The sequence below is a fragment of the Xenopus laevis genome, chromosome 5L, assembly GCF_017654675.1.
Source record: "Xenopus laevis strain J_2021 chromosome 5L, Xenopus_laevis_v10.1, whole genome shotgun sequence".
Classification (NCBI taxonomy): Eukaryota; Metazoa; Chordata; class Amphibia; order Anura; family Pipidae; genus Xenopus; species Xenopus laevis.
In genome coordinates, this window is record NC_054379.1 from 88,901,690 (window position 1) to 88,926,927 (window position 25,238).

Below are 25,238 nucleotides of genomic sequence, written 5' to 3' on the forward strand. Positions count from 1 at the left end.
ATGAACTACATCCTATTAAATAAACAATGTCCTATAAAAACATTTATTGATCTCTTAGGATGTGGACATATAACCATTTGAAGTCCACATTCAGCCTGATGGAAAGTTTATACATTAAGAGGATGTTCACCTTCCTAAAACATGGGCTTCATGATAACCATTGGGTGATAGAGTCAGCCAAACCAAGTAATCTGACTGGATGTCATAGACAAACGTCATATATATCTTAATTCCTGAAAAACTATGCAAAGTTTCAATAGAGTATTCATGGATTAAGGACATTTTTGCCAAAGTGGAAAAACTTATTTTTGTTTTTCTTGCTTGTTCCCCGGAAAACTCTCTAATTTGTTCAAATAGTGAAGCTCTGCATAAACTAACTTCTTCCTTTCCTAAGCTGCCATCTTTGTCAGCCTTTGAGATAGGGAGCAACTCATAGGTCTTGATTTAGGGAAAGGCCACAAAGGCCCAGGAGCAGCAGGCCACCCCTATTATGATTAAAACTCATGTATGGCTTGTATTAGTGAACGTTAAGACTGGCCACAAGATTTAAACAGCTGTCAACAACTCTCCTGGCTGAGTTGCTTACGGGCGGTTGGGAATGGATAAAGGATGGAGGTCCACAGGAAATTTAAGATCATTTCTAGCAGTTAATTATGTGAAGGGCTTATCTGTTGACTAGTAAATTGTATTTTTTTTACTGGGGTCCTGATGGCCCAGTCCTACCCTGGGCAAGCAAATTATTCTCTGGATCACATGCTATTTATTGTTTAAAAATCATAACCAGTGTTGGACTGGGCCACAGGGATACCAGGAAAACACCTGGTGGGCCCAGGTGTCAGTGGGCCCTCATGCTGCTAAACATTTGGACTATTTCATGGCCATTCCCTATTTCTATGAGAACTAAGAGGCTAACTAGATGGAATAGATTATAGTATTATTGTATATAAAAAGGAAAGAGACTAGGAGAATAGGGGTGAGTGGAGAGGAAGAAAAATAGTACTCAGAGTGGGCCCCTGGTCTAAGGATTTTTGAGCCCCTGGTGTCCCAGTTCAACACTGATCATAACTATATATACTGCCAGTCGAAAGTTGTTCTAGTATTTTTGTTACAATGGGGGATGTTTTTCAGAATCCGCTCTCTCTCTTATCTTTATTATTCTATGATATATTATATTCTATTCTTCTTCTGCTTTCCATTTCATTTATTGCTTTATTATGCTCAGGACCTGGGGTTTTCCGAATAAGGGATATTTCCGTAATTCGGATCTTCATTCCTTAAGACTACTAGAAAATCATGTAAATATTAAATAAACCCAACAGGCTGGTTTTGCTTCCAATAAGGATAATATCTTAGTTTGGATCAAGTATAAGCTACAATTTTATTATTACAGAGAAAAGGGAAATAATTTTTAAAAATGTTGAATATTTTATTATAATAGAGTTTATGGGAGACAGCCTTTCCGTAAATACATACACACACACGTGTGTGTGTGTATATACATTTCTATACAGTATTGTTATTAACTTCCTATACTCCTTTTTTGGCATTTCACAAATTCCTCTATTTCTTCAGATTAGCAGGAGCCCTTTGTCGAACTGCAGTTTTCAGATCTTCCTAAAAATGTTCAATGGAACGGAGATCTGGAATCGTTGGCCTTTTTAGAACAGTGCGTTTTTTTGACTTTTAAGGGGTATATTTGTCGAAAAAAAAAAATCAAGTTTGAGTGTGAAATGGAATCAATAATGGAATCATAATGGAATAAAAATGTAATCCTTATTGTTTTGTGATTTTCAGATTTATGAAGAATTTTGAATGGGTTAATCGATTGGCTTTTAATACTCAGAATGTGTCCAAGGGGTGATTCTGCTAAGCAGGTGCGCCCTGTGGTACAATTGGCTTGGGTCTTTGCACGATCAGGGGTCATGGTGGTTATAACAGGATTCTGCTGCTCAACAATATTTGGTTCAGCTCTAGTTATTCATATTTATTCTATGATCGGCATCTACAGCGTAATAAATTACAAATGGGAGCCTGCAGGGTAGCTCTTTATATTCCATCTTTACGGCTGCTTAGCAATAAATATTTCCACTTAAAATGCAAAGAACTTGGTGACTACTGAGCACCAGTAGACACTGCAATGTTATTCAATTAACAACACTGGAACTTAGTAACAGTTCTCAGTTTTCTTTTCTTTCTCACATGGTCACATGGACAGACACAAAGCACAGCAGGGGCAACAAAACAAACCCAATACTTTATCAAACCTCCACTGCAGCTTTGAAAGATTTACCCTGTAAACAAATAGAGGTTGTTCTGAACTGTACTGAAAATCTCTAATTTTATCTCATGTGTCCACAGAACATTCTCCCAGAAGAATTTGGGCTTGTTCAGGTGTGTTCTGGCAAACTCCAGCTGGGCTTTCTCGTGTTCCTATGTCAGCAGTGGGGTTTTGATGGTTATGTTGTCCTTGGGAGTGAAGGTCAACTTGAATCTGTCTTGAAGTTGATCAAAGTTCTTTCATCACAATTCAACAATCCTTTTCAGCAACCACTGATAACTTTTTCTCTTGCATTCACATCCAGAGACTGGCAACCTTGCCACGAGTCTCAAGAGTTGCTGATATGGTGGACACAGGAACATTAAAATCTTAGAAGATGGACTTGTTGCCTAGATATTGTCCATGTTTATCTTCGCAGTTTTCAGTCTTATCTCCTCAGGTAAACTTTCTTTTCTTCATGTTTAGTGTGGTGCACACAGACATATCAAACCGGTTACAGTAGCTGCACCTCACAGGTAAATTGGCCCACAAATTAACAGAGAAACACCTGCTTGAAATCTTTTAATATTTCTTACAACTTCTAAAAGGTAGCTCTTCCACACTAGTGTTTCTTTCTGCTTTCCCCTTGGGTGGATCTTTCATGCTTTATTCTGATTAGTTTTCACTCACTATTTGTACTCGTTTTTACAGAAAAAGTACTGCATTGTTATCCATTCAATATGATATATCCAATGAATATGTCCTGTAGATAGAAGTAACCAACACACTAACATCTTTTGCAGCAACCCGTATGTAAATCATTAAACTAGGAGACCAAAATAGTCAGTTAATCAAGGTCATTGTGTCTCTAAAACATGTTTAGTTTAAAATAAAAAAACTCTTAACTCCTAACTGTCGTTTTTCCTGATCAAATATTCCCCAGCTAAAATAAGGTCGATAAAATTCAACAGTTAAAGCGTTGGGAATCCTAATGGATTTTTCAAATTAATAGTCTGGACCCTGGAGGCCCAAATATTGATTTTAAATTGAAATCTTTTTTTCTTTTTAATTTAGAATTTTGTATTCAGCGTCTTCCACAGATAATTAGTAATTTGCTAAAGGGGATTAAAAAAAAACAAAAAAAAAAAACATATTACAGGGTATCGCCACCCAAAAAACAGATTTGCATAAAAAAAGGTGATGTAATTCTACACAACATTCTAATATATAGTAATTAACACTTGTCAAGGTTTTCAATATAATTTGTAAACGTACTTGCAGATGAAAACAGGGTTTGATTATCCCTCGCTGTTAATTTGGCTCTTGAAACAATGCTATCAGTTCACTTCCAGAACGGTTTATCAACTGCCTTTGCTACATCATTTCAGGTGTCACACACAGATATATATATATTGGAAGGTTGCTTAGAATTACATTGTTTTGGGTGGTGATTCACTCAGTCAGGGAAGATTTTATCTGTATGTGATTATTGTTAAGAAGATGGTCCTTCACTGGAAGGCTTTTTTGGGTTTAGGCAGCAACAAGAGATTTATCTGTATGTATTTTAAATGTTTATCTCTAGGCAGCTAAAAGGGGAACCGTAGAAATGTATAAAGCCTACCAGTTTATACACTTAACGGGTGACCAAACAGACCAGTTCTGGGCATATGGGCTGGCTATTGCTCATTTGGACACATAAAACAGAACAATTTTAACCAATCCAAAATGGCTTGTGCATGATGACATCAAGGACGTGCAACCCTAACAAGTTTTAAGTTGGTGAATGACCTTATAAATGTTCTGATATGATCATAAGTCCAAATTTGGTTGATGAATTGTGGTGTAAACTTCAGGGCTAATCTATCAAAAGCCACAGGTTTCCATAATTTTGTTACTGAATAGCCCTAACAGGTCTTTACTTTGTGTTCTTTACTTTAGTTATGGGTTTAACTAATTGTTAATTGAAATCTTGTTGAGCACAATTGCATATTTCCATTTGAAACTTTCCAGTGAAGGCCTTACCTATTGAACTCTACTGTAGATATTTGACTATGTACTTACTACTACATTTTAAGTACAAATGCTCAAGAAGGGTATTCTCAATAGGTCCAGTTTAATGAATAAAGCAGGATTTGGTGAATTCCAGCAGAATGTTACCTAACTTACTGTGTAATGTGGATTTCATAGTTTGGAGGAATGGTCTGGGGCTATTTTTCCTGGTTTAGGCTAGGCTCCCGATTCATGAAAGCAAATCAATGATTGTGCAACAAAGTAGGAAGCGGACACAGATAATGACAGATACTTGAGAAGGAACATGTTTCCCTGCCTCATTACAAATTTACTCTATTCATGCACAGATCCCAATTTAAAGACAGAAATTAGAACTGTAGCTGTACACATATTCCAGTTCTCGTTTGTCAGCCATCCTTAGATAAAAACCCCTTGAAAGTAACCACCCAAGAAAGAAAATTGAACAAATACAACTTTATAAAGTATTTTTGTTATTACAACTCTAAGCAAAGAGGTTTTGTACAAAATAAAGGCTTCCAGTGTTTTTAAAGTTCATTAAAAAAAAATCTCACATTATATACACATAACTGTTCACCAAAGAAACAATAGTGAACCTGTACACTCATTTACAAAGGAAAGAAAAAAAAACATTTACACATAAATTATTCATTTACAACACAGTAACAAAAAGAACAGGTAAATAGCCTGATAATGCATAGAGTCATAAAACATACAGAGAAGGTGCAGCAAGCACGTTGTTGATGTATAAAGTGAAGGGGGAAAAAAGAACTTTGTACAGAATATGCAAGCTTTAGCATAAATGTTAGAGGTTACTGGGGTCACATACACAACAGCCTAGCCAACCACGCACCAGACCAGGGAGCTTACAGTTTTCCAAGATCTCCATAACACATACATTAGATCATACACAAAGAGCCCAAACTGTATGTCTTGTTACATATTGTAGACTTCTACCAAGCACAGCTGGATGGAATATCCAAAAGAGTGGTTATATAGATTTCTTACATTACAGTATACAGATGTTCCCACTCTAATTATAGGAATCAATACAGAAACTGTGCCTTGATTGGTTTCTCTGCATCTCAAAGAATCAAAACTCACGCATTAAAAGCCATTTGGATTATTTACTATATGAGAGGGTGCATTTAAATGTTTTTTTATTTTAAGCAAATGTCACCAACACAAAAAGGTTTCACATTTTTTTCCTATATCTACATACCCTTCTACCAAAATGAAGCCTATTTTTTGTGGGCGACAGAGATTTTGCTTATATACTGCTTCTTTTAATACACTTTGGAATCTACATACATAGTTATATACTGGGTCATTTTATATTGTGGGCTGCTTTTGTAAGGCACCAACACTCTTTAAGGGACAAAGTTTAGCTGAGCAAACTGTCAAGCTAAGCATCAAGATTGACATGTCTTCTGCTTCGTCAAAATAGCTAAGAAATGGTTTATGTCAAAAATCTGTTTCATATCATTGTGCCACTAATATCCAGCATTATATTTTAAAGATTTAGCTGCCTTCTGGTTTCATAATTACAATGCTAGCACTTGTTTTCCCACAAGTTAAAATTATATTAACAATAACAGGTCAATAAACAGCATTTTCTCTGGTAAATGGTTTTTCTTAAACAAATGTATAAGTTTGAATAAACAGCATCAACTTACTGAAACATATCTAATATGCTCTATAGCTTCCTTCACCATCTTTCTCCTAGGTCCTTCAAATGGAAAGCATCTGGTTGCTAGGGTCACTAACCTAACAACAATCTTTTTGGCTTGAATGATATATGGGAGTATGATTAGGGAAAAGTCTGAACAATTATTTAAAAAAATAACAAAACAGAATCAACCCAGTTTGGGTCCCTAGCCTTAAATGTAAATGTGTAGAGGGAGAGTTGAGACGCAAAAGTCAAACCCACTTATAAGCAGTAAAGACCCAGTGCAGCATAGATCAAAAAGCAAACTGAAACATAGTGTTAAGGTCAGTAGCACATAACAGTTCAACAGTACACCAGTAGCAAATGAATACAAGGATAGTTCCCTGTGCTTTAATATATTAAAGGAAACACAAATAGGTTTCTTCAAGGTGCACCTGATGAAGAGACCCCCTCCTAAAATCACTTAGTAAATTTAAGTACAGGGGTATAGCCACTTCACTTAAAAGGCACATTCTAAGGTTCATATGAGGAAGGTAACCACCTTGGCTTTTCATGGAAAAAAGTCTGACTGTATAGTGTGAATGCAATCAATAGCAAATATAGCAAAAACTGTGGCATGGATTTAAAGGGTCATTGCACTGGACTGGTGCCATATATTATATGACTCCAGGTTGCCTTTTAATCTAAGCCCTACCACAAGTTTAATGCAGAACTACAAGTTTGTTTCCTAGCATGCCACAGTCATGCACAGAGATTTTTCTCAAGCCATAAAGAAGCTCTTTTGAAACAAACCTTTTGGTTTCCCAGGAGTTAGCTTGTGCAGCACTCTCTGGATTCCCAAACAGGCTGCCCTACTGTAATACAGAACAGAAAATGTGAGGAATGGATTGGTGACATTTGTATGGCTAATTCTTTTTCACAAATAGGAGATCTCATGCCTACATGTTAAGACATTTTGCATACACAGAATGTTTGAAGTTTGTCAACATCACCCAACAGATTGGCTGTTTAATGCTTCCACTCTAATAAGTAATGCAGGATCAAATGTTAACATCCGTAACTAGAAAAATGGCTGGCATAATAACAGCGTTAAATAAAAACCCTACGATTGCACATAATTCTGGAACGTATTCAGTTCAAATCCTTCATGACTCTTTCTACAGAGTCCATACTTGCCAAGTAAAAAATATCTTGTGCCTGCACAATGATTGGCGTTTCAACACCTATGAATGTGGGTCTTGTACATTGCGTATCGCAATTACTTTCTTCTTAGTCCACAAAGCAGAACTTCAACTGTAAAGTGCAAAGTGTCATGTGGCACTTCTTCTGCATTTCTTAAATAGTTTCATCAACTGCCGAAACCTTTCCTCGATCTTTTAAATAAAACAAAAAACAGATAACTATTAAACATATGCAGAAGATACTTTTCTTTGTATGGCTAAAGCAGTCTATTGAATAGTCTGAAGTGTTGCTGATTTTACACTTTTGTAAGTAAGTAAAACACCTTGAAACAAAGATCTGGCAGACCTGCACCCTGGCTTTGTACATCACTTTTTGCTGGAATTTTTTTGGCCAGCTGAATGTCAATGGGTTATTGCCAGGTCTGAGGCAGTGGTGTTAAATAACGCTGTCCAAACTACCATTGAAATAAATGCAGATACTATATGTAGCAAGAGGAAAATTCAATGGTTTAAAATAAAAAAATGGGCTCAATACGTTAACCGCTTAGAAGCGACATGTTTTGGGAAACTCTTCTTTGACAGTATGAGGTATATTATCAAATATAAATTATAGAGCTTATATTGGCAGAACAATGAGGGCAGTGTTTATGTTCTTTTCTACACGGAATTGGCTTCTAGGGAACTTTTCTTTTTTCTTCACGCAAACGTATAATGTTGACCACAGCATAGGCTTTTAGACAGTGCCTGGATTATATATAGTGTATATTGCTTAATAGTCTTCTAGAATGTCAAAAGTTTAGTCAGAGAAAGTCTATTGTTTCAGTGCAATTTGTACATCAACATGTGACTAAACAACTAACATCTGGCCAATCTGCTCATGTATGCAACATAATAGCAAGTTTAAAGGGGCAACAAAGTAGACTTGGTTCCTGGTACTGGCAAAAACCACCAGCTTGCAACACAAAAAAAAAATCTGTCCTGTACATATAGTACAATAAAAAGCAATGGGAAGCAGTAATGTGGTTTTAGGAATAAGTAAATGAACAGAGTTTACTCTTAAATTTCTCACCCACCCACCACCTACAAACATTAGTTATTTTTAACAGTAAAATTACACTTAAACAAATTAATACAGAGCCTGCCAGGAAACTTGCCTTGTGAGGAGGTTTATCCATTTGTGAAGATAACAAAATAAACGTTTTCTGATCAGTTCCAAGCTGTTGACAGTTGAGGAGGATTAATCTGTCTTCATCCCTGTAAACATTTAAACAAAAGCCTTATAAAATTATAGTAAAGCAATAAACTAATGTTGTTTTACAATTCATATAAATCAAATGCTGCTGCTATTGCCTCAGTCTGCCCCACTCCTTGCAAGAGTGCAGTGAAGGAAAAAAAGAAAAAAGTCACTCAGGGTTTGGACCATGCTGTAAGACAGACAGACTAACGCTAGCAAAAGAGAGACTCTAGCGTTAATTCACTCCCTTACGCCTGGCGAAGTTGCGCTCTGGCTAATGGACGTAACTATGCAAATTCACTAAGATACGGATTTTACTGAACGTTACCTCTTGTGCCAGACTTGCACTTCGCCTGGTCTGATGTGGCGAAGAGTAGATAGGACCTCCTCAAAAAATAGTTGAAAAAACTGGCGAATTTCATTTTTCAGGGGGATAAGCTGCAAAAGATACATTTTTTCTGGGGTACCTGGCTTCCCCCATACATTTCCTAATATATGGCACATAAACTATGCATTGAACTTTAACTTCTCACCGTATGCAAATTAGACAATGCTAGCGCAACTTTGCTTCGCTTGCCGCAGTAACGCTAGTGCCACTTCGCCAGCGTTCGGCGCCCTAGATGCAACTTCGGATTTTAGTGAATTAGCGTTGACCTGTCAAATCTACACCTGGTGAAGCTGTTGCCATGTTGGACCTGCTGGAAGCTAGAGGTTACCCACAGTGGGCACACCAGACCTATCTCAGTGAACAGGATACATACTACATTTTGAAAATGCTCTGGAAAGAAATTTTGAAAAGTGTGTGGGCTCCGAATTAATGTTCAAACTATTTTAGTGGAGATCGGTCGTTTAGTCAGTCAGACAGATTAAATAATTTGTCAGATAGGCAGTGCTTGCAAAGATATCATTATCTGATATACATCCATCACATATCTGTATAAAATGTGTGGATTTGAACAAGTTGCTTACCTGGACCAAGTCGCAACAACTTCTCCTTTCTTTTTTATTACATTCTTTGCAGATAGGCTTTGGGAGGAGTCCTTTGGTGATGAGCTTAAATGAAGAATGCAATCACTGGCAGATCTTTTGTGCTTTCCTTGAGATTTTTCCTTTGATGAAATATTGCTTTGCTCTTTCCCATCTTCCTTTGCTTTTTTTTCTCTACTTTCCTGGTTGAGAAATTGCACTGGTCTCCTTTTCACCAATGGTTCCTCTTTCAATTCCTTTTTTCGTTTTGTGCTGTGAACTTTATCATTCCAATTGACTTGCACAATGCTTTCAGAAGACCCCTTGTTGCATATTATGGAGTCTTTTGTTACCTGCTCAGAGGACAGCTTGCTTTTTTCACAATCTTTTCTGTCTGTCACTGAATGAAAAAGTTGATGCAGGTTCTCTTGAGATACTGACACAAAAGTATTGTCTTTACTAGGACTAAGGGGTTCAGGTGGTTTAAACAATGAAACAGTTCTTTCGTGCACATCTTTCTCCTGCAATTGTTTGAAGTCTACAGCTTCATTATTAGCATTAACAAAACTTGTCTCTAAAATCGCTCTGCTGACAGATGGACGGGTTGCATCAGATTTGTTGACAGGAAATACTTTGTTTTCAGTTTCACGAGGGCGACTCCCCTCAGATTCATGCTCTTCAGAATTTACCTTTTTTAAGTGATCAGTAAGGGCTTTACCATCTGCATTTGTTGATTCTGGCAGGACAGGTGGAAAATGTTCCGCTGGTGGCCATTCAGAATTAGGAGATGAGGTTGAGGCTGCCCGCCTTATCTTTACAATGAAGTGATCATTTGACTTCTCCATGATAACAGCTTGCATGGGTTCACTTGGAAGGCACTGGAAACTAGAGGTGTCACTTGTATTTTCCAAAGAACTATTTGAGTTATCAGAATCCAGTGTTAAATGTATGTCTTGTTCTGCGATGTCTTCTTCTAATAGAACACCTTCACTATAATGTGTGCTACTAACCTCTTCGGAGTTATATTCAGGTGCAGTCCCTAGTCTGAGGAAGCTAAGATAAGAATCAGATTTCAATGGTGATGGCAGAGTTAATGACACTGCAAGATCCTCCATAAGTATTGAAGAATAGGATTTTGCTCTTTCATCTGATCCTGGAATGCTCTTAGAGGAGGAAAAAGGAATCTCTAGCATACAGCTCTCATCTAAGGCATCTGGGTTAACAAGTGTTGACAACAAACTAGATTGCACAGGAGAATGTGGAGGCCAGGACAAGGATGAAGGCATTTGCCAAGAAGTTTTTATTGGTGTATTTTCATTATTTAAGGACATTTTCTGGCTCAAAATACTTGTTTTTTCTGGTGTTTTAAACACCCATGATTTTTCCTCTGAAGCCTTTGTTTGATCCAGACCTTCTAAATCATTTAGCAAATTTTTGAAGATATCACCCATACGATCATCACTTACCAAATTAAAAGATAAGCCTGCATTCTCAGGTTTGAGTTTCTGGTTTTCAGAAGACCCCGATAATGTTGGTTTTATATTTTTTTCTAACACCATTTTATTTTTTGAAGCAGATTCAACTCCAACAGGTACTTTTACCGGTTCTCTTGAAAGACCATCTTTATTTACACTATTTCTCCCAGGTTTATTATTCTGGTCTTTAACCTTGGGAACTTGTGCTTTGCTCTGAATTTTTACTGGCTCTTTTTTCAAGTGTGGGTCAGAAACTGGTGCAGTTTTATGGTTCTTCTGCTCATTTTTCTTATTTATCCGAACAGATGATGATATGTTATCTTGGACACAAATGCGGTTCTTAGCACCAGTACATTCCATCTCCGCTTTGTCACACAATTTTATAAGCATTATTTTTAGTGTATCAAACAAAGAGTCTAGTTGGTCATCCACGAAATTCCAGAGCTTTTTTTTCATATCTAATAGATGTTGTTCAAAAATACGATCTACAATCCCATTCTTTTTCAGCTTTTTCATTTTATTATCTATGTATTTACATATTTTCTTTTGTAAACTGCTCGGTAATGAACACAATGCAGTCCAATTAACTTTTTTAACCAGAGTTATAAAGTATGATGTTCCAACTTCTATTACCTTATGGTACTGGCGCACTGTAAACTGCATTTTAAATTTCATATATTTCTTTCTAATATGTTTTCGAACTGCACGTAGCATCTGAAAAATATCGTGTACAGTAGATGGCTGGTCAGTTTTCATAATTTCTTCAAGACAGTTGTCAGGATTTACCTTCCTATCTTTCTGATTAGGCTGTTTAAGTAAATGTATTTTTAAATAGGATTTCGATTTTCCCTTTATTTTAGTTGATTGTTTTCGTGAAGCAATGATTCCATTTGGTTTTCCCAATGATGTGTCATCTCTGTGGAAACTTATGGAAGCTTCACTTATATTTGTTTGGACTACAGAACTCTGCTTCAGGCAAGGAGTGGTGTTGGGTGCGTGCACACATGTAACTTCTTCCACATCACTTACAATTTCACCTTCTTCCATGTCATCTGAAGAAATAATAATGGGAGAACACTTTGCAGAGCTTGGGTCATTCTTTACAACTGGCTGAAAATTCTCCTTATTTAGTTCTTTTGACAAATGAGCACTGGAGCTTCCGTTAGCATAGTAGAACTCTAGTTTAGAAAGATGGGAATGGGCAGAGGAAAAAAAAAAACATGTTCAGTTTGTTTGGTATTCTGAAGAGTTAATTAAACATTGAAAAACACAATTAATATGCAGATTTTTCAGAGGTAGCTCGTCTGAAAATTACATTTTAGTATGTGGTATACAGAGGTATTCTAAAACAATTGGCAACTGAGTAATTTCATATTTTTGGAAGCATTTACTTTTTTTTGTTGTGTGGCTGTCACATTTAGAATTGTAATTGCTATCTGGATGGTATGGATGAACTACTATTTGAAAAGTTTTTAGGTCTATCCAACACACTAAATATTTAAAGGTGAACTTTCCTTTTATAGCCGCTTTCAAATTTGGTTTTGCTCATAGCAAATCAACATTCTTTCTACCAAAATCTACAGTCTGAGATAAATACCAAGCACAATTAAGTACATATATGTTCCAAAACAGCTTTGCTTTGAAATATTGTGCTTCACTTGAGGGCTGGTGATTGTAGCAATGGGGCCAGGGACTTCTTGTTGTAAACATGCTATATCAGACAATCACATAATATAGTTCTATGTCACATGAAGCCCTGGCAAACAGTGGGAAACAGCAGGAAGGTCTTTGGTTTAAGAAGCTCTAGCGCATTCAATCAATTGAAAGCAGAGTAATGGAGATATTTGGCTGCTGAGGGGACAATTACAGACAGATATTGTGATGGAAGTAGACCCACAATAAGCCGGCAACTTTTATAGGTCAGTTGATACACAATTAACCAAGGAATATTTACTATGAATTATGGAGACTTTATTTAAAAAAAAAAACTCAAGAAAATCTAGATGAATTAGTCCATACATGCTACTTGTAACTGGCTAAAGAAGGCTTTATGTTTTCTCACCCTCAGGAAATCCTGTTATAAAACCACACTCAGTCTAAGCATGGCACGCACCTGTCTTAAGTTGCTTACAAGCTCAAATTTAGTGTATTAGCCTGCTCCTTGAAGTAACCAGATTGAGTATATTCCACAAATCACTTTCTGCCTCTATAGGAGGTTCTAAGACACCCTAATTGGACAAAAATGAGAACATCTGGTATAGCTGCTATTTGAGTGGAGTTAGTATTAGTACAGCTTGAGCAATGGAGACGATGAGGCAGCGTGAAGCCCCAAGCATTAGAAGACAATTATTAAAACTGAAACTTTTTACCCAAATTAATCCATTTAAATAGGTAGTCTTAATTAATCCAAATGTCACATCATATATCTAATATCAAATCCTTTAGTGCCCTTTTAAAACATATAAACAATCTTACATCTACCCAGGTCCAAAGAAACACACAACAGCATTAACATTTGCATGTCTTAAAATGATAGTTGCTCATGAGGCTCCTACATGAGCTTTATAAAATTAAGATTCTTCAATAAATTAAGATTCTTTGAAAATGTAAAAAAGTTTTCAACCTACCCTTAGTATTTTTTTCTGTGAGAACTCAATTACTATTACAGGTATGGCATCAATTATCTACAATGCTCAGGACCATTGTTGTTTCCCCATAATTTGGATCTCCCTACCATAAACTCTAATAAAAAAACAAAAACAATTTGAACACTTAATAAAATTGAATTGTTTTTCCACCAATTAAGATTTATGCAACGTAGCTGAACATCAAGTCACTGCTTTAATAATTAAGTAAATATTAACAGATATAGAGTGGACTCTTCAAGAGATAGCTCAGAATTATTTCTGTTAATGGGTTTCCAGATAAGGGATCCCATCACTGTATTTTACAATAATACTCAGTCCAGCTTGCAAAACCACCTCATCCCCAGTTTGGGAACTTCAGCTTTTTAATCAATTTAAATAAGTGTAAAAATGGAAATAAAGAAGCAGAATTTCAAGAACAGCTGCTGTGCTTAGGATGCATATTCATTGAATATAGGGTTATGCTTTCAATGCAATTACCTGAAAGATGTGATCCTTAAAAAAGAAAGATTTACTCAGATACAATAGAGGGTTCATAAAAAACGAATAGTGCAAGTAGCACAGTACAAATAAGCAAGACTGTTTGCCAACCCTATTCACTTAGTATACGAAACAGTTTTCTAAAAATATATAAAATACAGTTCCTCCAATTTAAACCATTGACTTCAACAGCTAAACCCTAATTAGACAGTCATACTTCCACAATATGAGAACAAAAGAATTGACTAAATTGTTAGTACCTTTATTTAACACTCACTACAGAAGCCTTGGCTGTATAATCAATTTTATGCAGTTTCACTATTGGCTTCACTGGACTTTTAAGTGGACTGATGATTTTTGGAACACGTGTTATAAAATGTAAGTCAATATTCATTACAGAGTAGTCATCATCATGGAGAAACTGCTTAGATTCAATTTCTTTAGTGCTTATTTCTACAAGATCAGAATTTGAGGATTCACATATACCTTTTTCTGGTTCAGTTACATTTTTCAAAATGTTGGTATTGTGTTCAAATTCTTTATTCAACTGTTTTGATGGACTCAGGTTTTCCTGGCAAAATCCTTTTTGTGCAACGCTATCTTCATATACAATATCTGAATGAGGACTCTCACTGCCACTGCATTTGTCAAGCTCTATGTAGCAATCCAGGTCTATAACCTGTGACACGTCGGCAACACTTGTTTCCATCACGTCAGAATGAAGTGAATGCAACTCATCGTTTACATCAGCCTTTTCAAGATCAGCCACTGAAAGTGTTGTATTCAAGGGTGCTGAATTAGATTCTTCAATTGTGATCCCTGGTTGGTTTTGAGGAATACACTTAATGCCACCCACAACAGATTGGCATTTCTGATATGCTTCTAAATTTAAGTTAGACTTTGTCACTTGTTTTACTGATGGATTATTTGTTAGAATATTTGGTTCTGGATTGCTTTTCTGAGAGGACACACATTTCACTTCATTTATACTCTCAAAAGACTCACACACTTGTGGTACTGGCTCACGATTGTTAATTTCACGGATGCCACATTTCTCATCACACAGTAGCAAGGGCAGTTTGTTTGCATTCGATTCAGAGAAGGACTTTGTTTTAACAGGAGAGAGGGTCAAATCAAGAGTTTCCATATATGACAGCTTGAGATCCCTCACAATGTTGGTTTCCTTTTCATCTACCACATGCTTTTCAGCATTCAAAGGTTTGCATGGATTATCAGTTTTACAGGAACTTTTTACTTCACTACTGTGCATATCTGAAGATAATTCTTTCAGCTTTCCTACTCCAGTAAATTCTTTATGTTCTTTTCGGTCATGATGACTTCTCTCTTTCTCTTTTTTATCCCTACCAGATTTCATACTTTTGTGTTCCAATAAGTATTTGTCTTCTTTCTTTGACATAATCTTATGTTCATTTTTACTGCCGCTAATTAATTTGGAATCTCTGTACCCAGATTTTGAATCTTTGTTGAAGTCAGAAGAATGCTTCTCTCTTCGACTTGGAGCACTGCTCCTCCTGTGATCATTCAGTTCAGTCTTGAGTTTATAACAACTTTCATCCTTAAGGTATGAAGTTCTTTGTGATCTCCTTGCTGGATCATCTTTTTCAGTTATTCTGTTTTTATGTTCGGAGTCTTTACCTTTTTCATAATCCTTAGAGTCCCTTCGGCTGTAGGATTCATAAGACTTTCGAAGCTTCTCTTTCGTACGAGGATCGCTTGACTGTGCCCTGTCTCTCATTGACCGTGCTTTATCGTGAGAGGTTGAGGGAAGTGATTTTCTATTATTTTTTTCATTAAGTGAATCAAACTTTGTAGACGGGTTTTCTGGTCTACTCTCATTTTTTACACTGTTAGAAGGAGGTCCAGTTTCTTTCTGTTCAGCAGTTTTCTTTTCACTTGCTGAACTGGTGCTACTACTTCTACACTCCTCCCTCTGCCTACACTCTTTAGACTGATCATCAACATTTCTTTCCTTTCTTCCTTTAGCTGCATCTTGGCTTGAATGCTCTTCTGTATTGTCTTTTTGTAAATCTGTCTCTGAACCTTTGAAAAGCTTAGCACATGAGGGTTTTGAACTGCTGGAAGAGTTCTTGTCCCCAGCATCTATGCCTTTTTCTGTAGGCTGATAATTCAAGCAGGTTGAATCATTTCTTTTAGGGTGAATTGTCTGGTTTTGCAATTCAGGTTTCCCACAACTGTCCGTAGTCTTTGACTGTATTTCTCTTGATCTGCTTTCTACTTGGCAGCTGGTTTTATTAGGTTCCGATAATGACACAGGAATGTGTTTATTAATGCGAGGGTTCACTGAAGAAAACAACCTGGGAGGTGGAACAAAAGTGGAAGAATGATTAGAAGGCACATCATTTTGGAAAAGAAACAAGTTACATGACTTAAAGCACTGTGTATCTTGACAGCGCTATATAAATAAATGATGTTGATGACTTTTCTTTGTGCGTAGCAAAAAGAAATGAGTAAAGCATCAGGGGCATAAAATACACTAAATACAAAAAAAAAGATTTAAACAAGACAAGATCAGACACAGTTAAAGCACATCATTTCAACAATGGCCTGCAATAGTAACAAAACAAGAAATGTGGAAACCTGATTTTGTCAACTTCAAATGTATTTTGTAGTGGATGTATTTATTTTAGAGTAATTCATTTGGAAGAAAAAAAATGCAAAGATACCAATATTTATGGCCGTGACTGTACATAGTACCTTATGTTGTGGGGTATTAACCCAGTTACTTAACACTCATGGAAAAATTATAATATTTTCAAGCAGGCCTACTATGTCAGTTATCCAATGTCAGGCCAGTCATGCATGCACTTTTATTAGGAATTCTAATATTTCACTGTGCATATTTATAAGGACTAAGTTTTACCTTTCATTTGCATAACAAGGGCTAAAATCCCCAAATGGCTGGCAAAGGATCAACTAACAGATTCTGCAAATGATAGGAGCTACTACTCCTGTATAAACCAAACAGCAAATGGGTAGTCGTGTTCACACTTAACATTTTAAATGATAAATTGGGAATGTAGTAAGGGTGTGTCATAGATTGTACAGACCAGAAAATGGATCTTCTGTGCTTACTCAGGACAAAAGATTTTCCCCTATCCTGCCAGCGATAGACTACTATCATTGGCAGGGAAAGGGCTGACATTTTTCAGAGGGGCCACAAAGAGTTTAAAGGATATTAAGACATTTGGCCCAAAAAGCTACCAAGAAAAGAACTCCCTGATAAAGTGAAAAAAATAAATAAAACAAGAGTGAACCCCCTCAGCCTATTTAGTGTATAATGACTCATTACAACTGTGGACCCATCTGCACATTTTGGGAATAATACCCATTTATACAAGTGAACTGTAAGCCATTCCACCTCCCTTCGCCAAACATTAAAGCTCCAAGGGAAATTATGTGCATACAATATGTCAACAAAACAGTAGTCATGAAATTCTTTGAACAATTTAATGTTTTATGATGAAACATTTATATCCAGACTTAAATATTGACTCCTGAGTTTTACAAATCCTTTCCTATTAATATAAGGTCAAACAAAGCCTTAAATACTATAAAGACAGGAGTAAACTCGAAGGGCCCCCTTTAATCCCAATATCAGTCTCTATTTGTATGTGTGTTTTTCCCGTACACATCCCATCTGATGTATACTACTACAGAATGCTGATATTCTATATATTTTAGAATATATGGCATGCAAAATTACACAAAAAAATATAACCCATGAGTAAAACTTAGCAGTCATTAAGTTGTGCTAGGGCATCAGCTGTATAAAACCCCACTCATGTACTTTTCATATAACTGCTTTATATAACTGCTAAAAAGCATTTAGGTTGGTAATCTTAAATTACAAATATTTTATAATTTTCTACTTACTACATAACAACTTTAGAATTTTATTCAGTGATTGATTACCTCTGATTCAGTCTGTTGATCTCATCCTCTTTGCGGTTAATTTCTACTCTTGCGGTCTTGATGAGTGCAGAAATATTCTTTTTCAGACACTGATTTTCATTTTGCAAGGTTGTGTTCTAATATTAGTAGAAGAGAGAACAATGAATGCTTTCTGGCACTTTTTAAATGGTAATTATAATAATAATAAAAATAATACAAAGATATTGCCTACACTACTTTGGTAAGGAAAAAACACAAAAAATACCTTTACTAAATTAGACTAAAGTATTTTGGAATATTTTCTAAAATGGTTTGAGTTCTGTGTAATAATGGAGTTCATTAAATACCTGGGTCTGCATTTCTTTGAGTCTGTTAATGAGTTCTTTCATTTGATTCTGACACTTCTCATATTCAGCATGCAACTGGAAAGCAAAATGTTGTTTCATTCAGAAGCAAATAAACCACACACAATACCTATGCACATTTTCAGAACAGATAAAAATTAATTTTAAAACCACACTCTACTATAGTATATATATATATATATATATATATATATATATATATATATATATATATATATATATATATACACTAGACCAAATATGTATGAATATATTAAGGTAAGCACATACATCATTAAATGAGGCTTCTTTAGCTGTTACTTCTTCTGTCAGAATTTCCTCATACAGATCCAAACAATCCCGTGTTGGAATGGAGAGTATAGAAGGCTCCGCTAAAACTGTGAAAATTTTTCAAAAATAATCAAAATGATTGTAAAACAATAAGAATGAAAATATCCCAGACAATGTTTTAATTGTATTAATTTACCATGGTACCAATTTGCAAAGGAATAGTTGAGCAGAAATAGTTTAAAGTTAGGCAACAAACCTAAATTTGGTTGAGATTGGCTGATATCCACCAAACTGCTTGATGGTCTGGGCATGTTTGTTAGCTGGGGGGGGGTTCAATAGACTTTTCTGCAATTCTATTTAACCACAGTTGATCTGTCCAAACTCATTATACCAGTACACCTCAAAGGGTGCGTTCACAGAGAATGTGCACTTCCTTTAGTTATAATAATTTAACCCCAACAAGTAAAACAGACTTTGGTCATCCACACGTATTGTCTACAGTATATTATTAGTTGGGCTGCTCACTCAGGTGGATACCTATCATGAAGATATACACATTTATGATTCACAACTGTTCACAATAATGGTTTGCTCAGAAATAGAAAGCATATTGCTGGTGACATAACTTGATAATAAAGACATCAGTGTTTGCCTGATATGCGTGACTCAGCAGCACTACTGTGTTCTACAAGAAGCGTTTACTATTCATCTAAATAGGAAGTCACTGCTGACAAAGAGAATTCATCTTATCTGTTTTGCCTGCAGAAGACTACATCAAATTAACCTGTGTGCTACAACCCTATAAGAATACATTGCAGGTAAAACGGAGCGTGAGGAAGAGATGTCTTTTATTGGCAACCACAACAACAGCAAAACAATGTACCTGGTATACTTGAAATATCCAGTCCATCATAAATATCTACAGAACTGGTATCGCTTTTAGCAGGAGAATCTGTAAGAAAAAAAAAAAAACAATTACATTTGATAAGAGACAACAGATAAGATATAGTTCTGAAAGTATCTGAAATACCCAATGTTAATCAGTTGTGTTAATAGAAAATTTACCATATACATCTTGAAAATAAACCATAGTCAGGTCTTCTTTATCACCTTTATCTGTCATTTTGATGTTTTATGGGTGTTCTACCTGCGCAAGAGAAAAAATAAAAACATCCTGCGCAAGAGAAAAAATAAAAACATTTATATTTATATAAATTCAAATTTTGCAGTCTTTTTAAGAAGATAAAGAATCAAAGTTTTGTTATACTGACACATGACGTGGAATTACCGGCTCAGGAACAAGCTTCCCATAGACCAAATACCATTTTAAATTCTACTTTAGTCTATGGAGGGTATCAGGATCCTACTTCTACAGCACTCTCTACTCAGCTGTGGAGCTTGGGGGGGCACTTTAATATAGAAAAGTCCATTAAATATTCTGCACAGCTTTTGAAATAATAAAGTTTATCTTCACTATCCCTCACTCAGCATTTGTTTCTCTTTATTCGGTTGTCATGTAAGAGTTGGGAGTCGTATTTTCATTGACAGTTAAGCTGGCCATAGACGCAAAGATCCGATCGTACGAATCAACGTACGATCGGACTTTCCCATCTCCCGACCCTCCACTAACCATTCAGATCAAAGTCTTTACCATTCCGATCAAATAAGAACAGATCACCCAATGTTCTGCCCCTGACAGCAATCGTACGATACTTATGTCTGACAACACTAGTGACAGTCTCCCACTGAAAATCGTATGATCGGCAATACACGCAGAGATATTACTGGCAGCCGACAGAAATTTTCTAACCTGTCCGATCGACCAATCTCCGACGGACGAAAAATGTCGGGACTCTCCACACATGGTCCGAAAATCGTACGAATCCACGATTCATACGATCGGATCTTTGCGTCTATGGCCAGCTTTAGATCCAATATATCTTAAAGGGAGGCTTCCTTTCCTAGCAAATCAATTAGAGCTCACTCTAATTCCAGTACAAACAAAATCTAACAAAATAACTGCCTTTGGCACAAATTCTGCATGTAGAGAGACATGATGTCAGGTGAGCTTGAATACATCTTCTAGGCATAAAGAGTCCCCCTAAAACATATTTTGGACTTTGCATTCATTCAAGATCAGATTTCTGCATGAAGAGAGAATGAAAAGAGGCAGATGCTGAGAGGGAGATAGTGAAGAATGACTTGAATATTTCAGAAACTGCTCAGGAATGAATTGATTATATTTAGAACACTTCTTATTTCAGTATGATGAAGCTTTTATTAAAATGTCCATGCGGGCGATAGTTCCTCTTTAAAAAATAGTTTAGTAAACATTTACTAGTAGACAAGGGAGTGACAAAATGGATGAATTGTCTCATGTGGAGCAAGTACTGCACAAAACCTACATACAATCTATGCATAGAGACATTATACATATGTGATAGTTAGCACATGCTTCTCACACACACACACATTTTCATCATATTATCACCAGGGAGAAGCCACAAAAATAGAAAATGTATTCTTTTCAGGGTCAGGTTTTTGTATACATGTGTATTTTTGCTGGAGACTGCAAGTCTAATGTGCTACCCCCATATACCAGTGCATGCAGCTTCTGTCCACATTCAAAACAAATCTGCCAGGTGACAGAATTCAATGGAAACTGGGAATGTCATGAACAAACTCCCTGCAGGATATTATAGAATCAGAGGCAGAAGAGACCCACATACTGTAGCTCCACTTGTCCACATACTAAAGGCCAAGCTGCTCTTCAGGCTGATGCAGGAAAACAATTCCAGAGTCAGTAACATGAAGGTGAGCGGAGCAATGTGTTATTGTGAGATCTCACTCGTATCAGTCGCTGTTTATATGGAGTCTGTATAGTTGTGTCTCTGCCTGACAGGCTACAGAATGGGCCGGTAGCAGTAGGTGACTGGCTAAGTGGGACATTCACACAGAAGCTTATTAAACACTTCGCCTATTGACTGACCTTTTTGATCCAAATCGTCGCCAGTCACAGTCCGTCCGATCCTGAGGCCGCCTACAACGACCAGTTACTAGTTTCCCGGCAACCCGCATTCACCCAGGGGTCCCAGGCCAGCCCGGCACACTTAGGCCATGTCATCCCAGAGCCTCTCCGCGAAACGCAGCCAATCAGCTGCCGAGACATGACGTTTTTGGCAGACATCATCTTTCCCCGCCCACAAACCTATACTGGTTTGGCGCGAAGAATTTTGTAGTAAACAGAATGAAATGTGCGAGTTGTGGCGGGTAGCGTGGGAGTCACGTTCTTCTCAAATGAAGACCCGACGCAGTTCTGTGTCGCACATTCATAGCTTTGCTGCCCTGTATTCTATTCACAGCTTTTTTAAAGACATTTGACTCTTAATAAACAATAAAAGCGAACCGCAGAGAGTCACGGTTAAAGCAGTCAGCAATGGTCGTGAAAAGGGAGTGTGACTGTGATGTGACAAACGTTTGTGCGGTTCATGTCCCTTGTTACATTGTAAGTAGTGAATACAAGCTTGGAAGCGAAATAGAAAGGCTGTAGTAATGTAAACGATATACAGCACTTTCTTTTCATTTTACCTATGCGCCCCCACCCCCCTTTCTCCCACTGGGGTAAAGCTATCAGACCATTTATTTTAAGGAGACATTTTGTGATAAAAAAATGGATCAGTGTGTTATACTCATTTAGATATAGAAGAATTGTGCTTTAAAAATAGTGTTTCAGGGTGATTTATTGAATATTTCTGCAACAACCCTAATAATCCCTCCCTTCTCTTCCACTTCTTGCTCCCTGAATTCCCAGGCTGTGCAGGGGAGCAGGGCACTCAGCTCACTGCACTGTAAGATCGGAACCAATCAGCAGCTAGCAGGACCTGATAGGGAACTGAAGCCTGTCTGTGCTTGTGTGACTGCAGGGCTGTGATTGGCTGTCAACCAACCTACTGTGCTTCTGGTGGGTACCTTTAGGACACACCCACCCCTCATTTGAAAGTCAGACATGGACCAGAGAACATCTGTAGGGAGTAGGGTTGCCACCTTTTCTGAAAAAAATACCAGCCTTCCTATTTATTTATCGGTTTTCCCTAATAATAACATTGGGATCAAACATCATTTTTACCAGCCAGATGGCAACCCTAATAGGGAGCTCTAATAAAGGGGCTATTTTTAAAGATAATATTAATTTTTAGGAGCATATAAAAGCAACACCACATTATTAGTTTTTTTTTCCATTTATCCTATGTCTCCTTTCTCTTACGGCCTCGGGGGACACAGGAACTGTAGCTCCTCCCTCCAGGAGGCAGGACACTGAGAACAAAAAAATCTGGGCTCCTCCTCTCCCCCTATAGCCCTCCTGCTTAACTCCCACAACTCAGTTTTTCAGTGTCCTGCATCCAAGGAGGTAGGGCTTGGCCTCTAGGAGGCCCCACGCAAGGATTCTACGGTCAGCGCTTAGCGCTGACACCCGGGGTAAGAGGCCGGAGTCAGGTAACAATCCTGCACTCTAAAGGTGAGCCCCCGCCGCGGGATTCCTCGTCTGGGGTTTTGTAAGGCTTGCTGCAAGCGGACCACCCACCATTCTAGGGCCTGCCGACAGGGCAGAGACTAGGGTTGGCCAGACGGAGAGGCTCGTGAGGGAGAGCTGATGTCCCCTGTTGATGGCCTCTCATCTCACGGGACTCCCTCGGGGTAAGTAGGCAGCAGGGGGTGGCTCAGTCTCGCCCTCCCGGAAAGTGGGTGAATTGCCTACTCTTTCCCCCCCTCCCCCCTCATGCAGCCTAGTCCGGAGCGCCACCTGGGAGGGAGTGGCGCAGGGCAGTCTATGCGCACGGCAGGCTAAGGCGCGCTGTGCCGTTGGAGGGGAGCAAGCGTATAGAGTGACGTCACTCTCTTCTCTTCCGGGTTTGCGCTCTTCGCGCCGAAAGGGGAGTTTTCTTCTGACGCTTCCTGGGAGGCTCCAGCTGGCACGCTTACTGCGCAATTGCGAGACGGCGTTGGAACTGCTAAACGCTGCTCCCTCCAGGCACGCGGACGTTCTTAGGGCTGCTAGGACAGGTCTGTGGGGTATTTGTTTCTGCTGAACGCATATTGCCAGGGGTCAGGCCTGCAGGGAAACATGTTTTCCAGGGGAGGGAGGGCGAAGGCCACTGCTGCCGTGACCTATCTTGCCTGCACCTTATGTAGTGCAAAGTTTGCCAAGGGACAGGGGGACCCTGTCTGTGCAGCATGCGCAGCTTCAGGGGAATCATCTGCCCCCTTCATTGCACCTGAGGTCACAGACCAAAGGGAAATTATTAATGCTTCATCTGCCTCTGGGGGCTCGGCGGGCGCTACAGCATCCCAAGCCTATACTGTGGGGGATGTTCCTCCACCCTGGGCGTTGCAGCTGTCCCAATCCCTGGCTAACTTGCAGGGAATTGCGAATCTTTCCACTTCATTGGATAGGTTCGTATCTCAATTATCTGTTCAGCCCCAGACCAAGCATAGGAAGGTATCCAGCAAGAGAAAGCACCTTCTTTCCACGTCGTCTGCAGAATCGGCCGACGACATTGGCGTCTCTGATTTCAGTGAGGGGGAAATTTCTTCCTCTTCATCTGAGGACATTCCTGATCCCGACAGGGAGGTCCCTCATGATATTGAGGGTCTCATTAGGGCCATTAAAACTTCCCTACAGCTGGAAGAAACATCTGGTTCTGGTTCTAGGGCTAAGGGTCCATTTAAGCGCCAGCGCAAGCAATCTGCTGAGTTTCCCTTTCATGATCAGTTGGGGGAGATTATCCAGCAGGAATGGGACTGTCCAGAGAAGAAGTTTCAGCCTTCTCGTAGGTTTTCCCGTTCTTATCCCTTTGCTAAGGAACTTACAGAAAAATGGGGGGTTCCTCCAGCAGTCGATGCTCCAGTGTCACGTCTTTCCAGGAATACAGCACTACCCGTTCCAGACGCCGCAGCCTTCAAGGATCCCAGCGATAAACGTCTGGAGGGATTCTTACGCTCTATCTTTATTTCTACAGGTTCTGCCTTCAGGCCTGTCATTGCAGCAGCCTGGGTCAGCAGGGCTATGGCGGACTGGGTTCAGGAGCTACTAGATGGGATCAGAGATAATGCATCTCGGACGGATCTATCCGCACTGGCAAACCAGGTTTTGGATGCCAATGCATTTTTGGGCGATGCCCTCCTTGACTCCCTACAGGCTTCGGCCAGAACTTCTGCAACAGCGGTAGCGGCGCGCAGAGCGCTCTGGCTCAAGCATTGGACAGCTGATCTCAGCTCCAAGAAGGCTCTAACCTCCTTGGCCTTCAAAGGCAAGCGACTGTTTGGCGAGGAGCTTGAGAAGATAATATCGCAGGCTACTGGGGGAAAGAGCACCTTGTTACCCCAGCACAAGCCCCGCCTTAATACAGGACAGAGAAGGGGTAGGTTTTTTTCGTGGCCAAGGCTTCAGATCAGCCAAGGGGGCTTCTTCTCCAGCTTCCTCTCTGCCAAGGAGCAGGTTCCAACACAAGAACCGTCAGGGATGGCAGCCTCGTAAGAACCAACAGAAGCCTTCTACAGACAAGTCTCTGTCCCAATGACAGGACAGGCCCTCCACTCCCAGACCAGGTGGTGGGGGGACGCCTCCGCTGGTTTCGGGAGGTGTGGCGCGAATCTGTGTCGGACGCCTGGGTTCACGAACTAGTGGCGGAGGGGTACAAACTAGAGTTTCTGTCCCGTCCTCAGGATCGATTCTTT

The 25,238-nt window shown here is 38.6% G+C and overlaps 1 protein-coding gene across 3 annotated transcripts; it reads right to left on the reverse strand.

Moving 5' to 3' along the window:
* Positions 1-4,721: 4,721 nt before the first annotated feature.
* LOC108716872 (CASP8-associated protein 2) lies at positions 4,722-21,713 on the reverse strand. Of its 3 annotated transcripts, none has more exons than XM_018263389.2 (10): positions 21,493-21,713; positions 19,569-19,650; positions 19,387-19,455; positions 18,504-18,610; positions 18,216-18,290; positions 17,890-18,005; positions 14,422-16,271; positions 9,339-11,988; positions 8,290-8,389; positions 4,722-7,327 (listed from the first exon to the last, which is right to left on the reverse strand). In XM_018263389.2, exons 2-10 carry the CDS (start codon positions 19,624-19,626, stop codon positions 7,265-7,267), a joined length of 5,088 nt encoding a protein of 1,695 aa, XP_018118878.1. In that variant the 5' UTR covers positions 19,627-19,650; positions 21,493-21,713; the 3' UTR covers positions 4,722-7,264. The 3 variants fall into 3 exon arrangements, with proteins under 3 accessions (XP_018118878.1, XP_018118877.1, XP_041418955.1); XM_018263388.2 differs by having other exon boundaries at positions 19,569-19,677; XM_041563021.1 differs by lacking the exon at positions 19,569-19,650.
* Between the last annotated feature and the right edge of the window lie 3,525 nt (positions 21,714-25,238).